This window comes from Amborella trichopoda, chromosome 12, assembly GCF_054954075.1.
Source record: "Amborella trichopoda isolate Santa Cruz 75 chromosome 12, AtrichopodaSantaCruz75HAP2 v2.0, whole genome shotgun sequence".
Taxonomy (NCBI): domain Eukaryota; kingdom Viridiplantae; phylum Streptophyta; class Magnoliopsida; order Amborellales; family Amborellaceae; genus Amborella; species Amborella trichopoda.
Window position 1 is genome coordinate 46,522,259 of NC_142347.1, and position 3,323 is coordinate 46,525,581.

The following is a 3,323-nucleotide window of genomic DNA, read 5'->3' on the forward strand; positions in this document are numbered from 1 at the left end:
TCAAAAAGTTGGAGATTTTTTGAAAAAATCGTGTTCTAAACAGGAGATTTGTTAACTATGGTTGTGATCTCCTTGTACCAAAGTTAAATGATCTCACACCATACAATCCTTTAATATCTCAAAGTTTGTGAAGAATGCCTCTGACGAAATCATCCTCCAAAACAAGGACAGGGCTCCTCACAATGTGCTGGCCCCCTTCCTCTTCCCACTTAAACCAGCCAACTGAAAAATTCCTTAAATTACCCCTCTCATCTTTCACCCTCTTCACTCCCACCTCATACTCGAGCCTCTCGCCAAACCTCCTAAACCTAAGTCTCTTGGGTCGAATCTCCACATCAAACCCACTTAGACCCACAACTCGAGCCCTATACTTGCAACCACTTGAACCTACATTTCGAACCCGCCGCCTAACCCCAACCCACTCTTGGTTCAGTCCCATAACCATCACAACCGCCGGATAATTCAATTTCGTTAGCAGGTAATCTTTTTCCCTTGATCCAACACCACAATCCACCCATTTTCCAACCACGAGTCTTATCTGCTTTGGACTATAATTCAAGCCACATAGGAACACTGTGTAGTCTTCATGCTCTAAATCATACACCAGACCTGGGTCTAAGGCTTTTTCAGGCTGTAAGAATCCAGAGCCAATGCCTAAAGGCCCAGAATTTTGGCCGGAACTCTCGTCGGAAATCAGTTTCCCAGCGAGATTTCCAGCGACCCTCGCTGTAGTCATGAGAGCAGATTTTATGGTCCCTGGGCTCCAGCTCGGGTGAGCAGCTTTCAAGAGGGACACCGCACCTGATACATGTGGACACGCCATTGATGTACCGGTTTGTATGTTAAAACCTATGACACGGGTGTCAGACACAAGATTAGTTGGGCCAACATGTGGAGTCCACGAGCCCAGTATGTTGACACCTGGAGCCATTAAGTCTGGTTTTAGAACTGTGGGTTCAACTTGATTGGGTCCACGACATGAGAAAGAAGCCAGTATGGGTGCTGGTCGCACACAAAGTGCCGTCCCTTTTGAGAAAATCGTGGCCGTTGGATTAAGACTTGATGAGAGATAAGATTTTAGAGAATGTATGGCTGAGATTGGGATCGTTATGGTAGGTAGTACGTGTGGCTCCGCAATTAGACCCAAGGGATCAAACTGTTCATGAGAGATGATCATCGCAACGGCACCTTTAGATTTTAGCCACATCCCAACCGTTGACCGCGAGACTCCTTTTCCGGTATAGCAAATGACAATACTACCCTTCAAGGAAGAAGAGTTTCTAAAGATCTGGTGGGAGTGTGAGGTTATTTTTCCGAAGAATAAGAGCCGTCGATTCTTTCGGGGCATCTCAGATTGAGGGGTCAGTGATTGCCCCTTAATTATTTTCCCATTTCCTAATTTTACACTAGCCGGAAAATCTCGATCGATAGTTCCCGCACCGACGGTCGTGATCCAAGGAGCCAAATAACTGACACTGCCCTTCTCGGGACCCTCATTTCCGGCTGAAGCAATGACTGAAATACCCTTTTCTGATGCCCTAAAAGCTGAAATGGCAATCAAGTCCATGTAGAAAGGCAATTTTAAAGACCCCAAAGACATAGAGATTACATTAACCCCATCTTTAACCGCTTCGTCAAATGCTTTTACAATATCCGATAACAAGCATCCATTAAACCAACAAACCTTATAGACTGATATCCGAGATTCCGGCGCCACACCGCCGGAAACCACACCGGCAAACCCATAAAATCCGGCACCGGAGACTGATCTTCCGGCAGCAATTGAAGCCACGTGTGTTCCATGACCATCATAATCTCTTGCCGATAAAATTTCACCTCCAAGATTCTTCACCATTGTTTCATAACCACCTGAAAAATACTTAGCTCCTATTAATTTTCTATTACAATGGGATTTATTGAAGTCTTGGCCATCTTGGCAATGGCCTTTGAAATGTGAAGGAATAGGGTCGAGTCCTTGGTCTTGAAAGCTTGGGTGTTCAGGCCAAATACCAGTGTCTAAGATACCAATCACAGATTCCGACCCATTTTTGGAGATCTTCAAAAGACGAGAGGTTTCTTGGCAAATGGGAGTGGTTTTCACGCAAAGACCGATAAATTCTGGTGACCGGGTGGTGTGGAGTTGTAAGGTTTCATCGGGGAAAACGGCGAGGACTCCGTTCATTTTTTTGATGTGGCGAAGTTGGGTCTTCGTTAGCGCTGCGGAGAAGCCACGGAAGAGGGTAGAGTAGGTGTGGATAAAGGGCTTGGAGAGAGGGGGGTTGATTGAAGAGGCCATGGATTTGAACCAGTGGGTGTGAGTGGGGAAAACAGTGGGTTTTGAGGCTCCATCTGATAAGATTATGAAGGTTTTGGGTGGGTTTGAGGGTTGTTGGTTTTGAGTGGAGCGGAGGATGAGAGAGAGGAGAAGGGGGAGCAGTAGAATATGCATGGTGCTGTTTTTGTTGTAGTGAGACAGAGTAGAATGTGAGCCTCTCACATTAAAAAAAAGACGGACTGAAGTTCTTGTTGAGTTCTTCAAGCAACAAGGCCATTGCTTTCCAGGATCTGAAAGTCGCACCTACGTGTTCTCTCTATGACCAGTGCCTTTCTAATATTCAAATCTCAACTAAGCTTTATCTCTCTAGAGTAGAGATGACCTTGATGCCAAAGCCTTCATTTTCTCCATTCGTTTTACACGAAACTAACCTTATCTCATCATATATGCTCACGACTCTCTCTCTCTCATAATATATGTTCTCAACTCTCTCTCTCTCATCATATATGGTCTCCACTCTCTCTCTCTCACACAAATTGGCTCGGATTTTGGTGTTGGTGGTGATAGTGATATTGATATTGTGTGCAAGGAGAACAAGGTATAGTCACGTCAATTAGACCAATCTTTTGCTTCTCATTTTTGCGGAATTTTACTTTTAGAAGCCTATACAGTACCCAGCATGCGCATATTATATACTTGCTCCCTCCAAAAGCCCTTCCAAACTTTGTCAAGTTTTACTTTTAGAGGGCCTACAGTGTACTCCGCCAAAAGCACATCGTATACTTGCTCCGTTGGGAATGCCTAGGAGGAGAATCTCCTCCCTTTGAAATTTGGATCTACTTTAGAATCAACAAATGAGTGTTTTGAAAGAAACAAAAATAGATTTCGATTTCCTGAATAATTTGAATGAAAGTTGCTACCCACTTTAGAATCGCTAAATATTTTGGGAAAAGATAAGGAATTTTGAGTTCCCCATTACCCAAGTCCGATCATTTGAAAATTGGATTGTCATTCTCCAATCATAGGACTTTTTTTTTAAGCACATATA

General features: G+C 44.0%; 1 protein-coding gene across 1 annotated transcript; it reads right to left on the reverse strand.

Moving 5' to 3' along the window:
• Window positions 1-47: 47 nt before the first annotated feature.
• On the reverse strand, window positions 48-2,934 carry LOC18435505 (subtilisin-like protease SBT1.5). Its single transcript, XM_006845549.3, has one exon. The coding sequence runs from the start codon at window positions 2,447-2,449 to the stop codon at window positions 119-121; it is 2,331 nt and encodes a 776-aa protein (XP_006845612.3). The 5' UTR covers window positions 2,450-2,934; the 3' UTR covers window positions 48-118.
• Window positions 2,935-3,323: the final 389 nt, after the last annotated feature.

Coding starts and splice junctions, on each gene's coding strand:
- LOC18435505 (XM_006845549.3), bottom strand. CDS start 2,449: ATGCATATTCTACTGCTCCCCCTTCTCCTCTCTCTCATCCTCCGCTCC.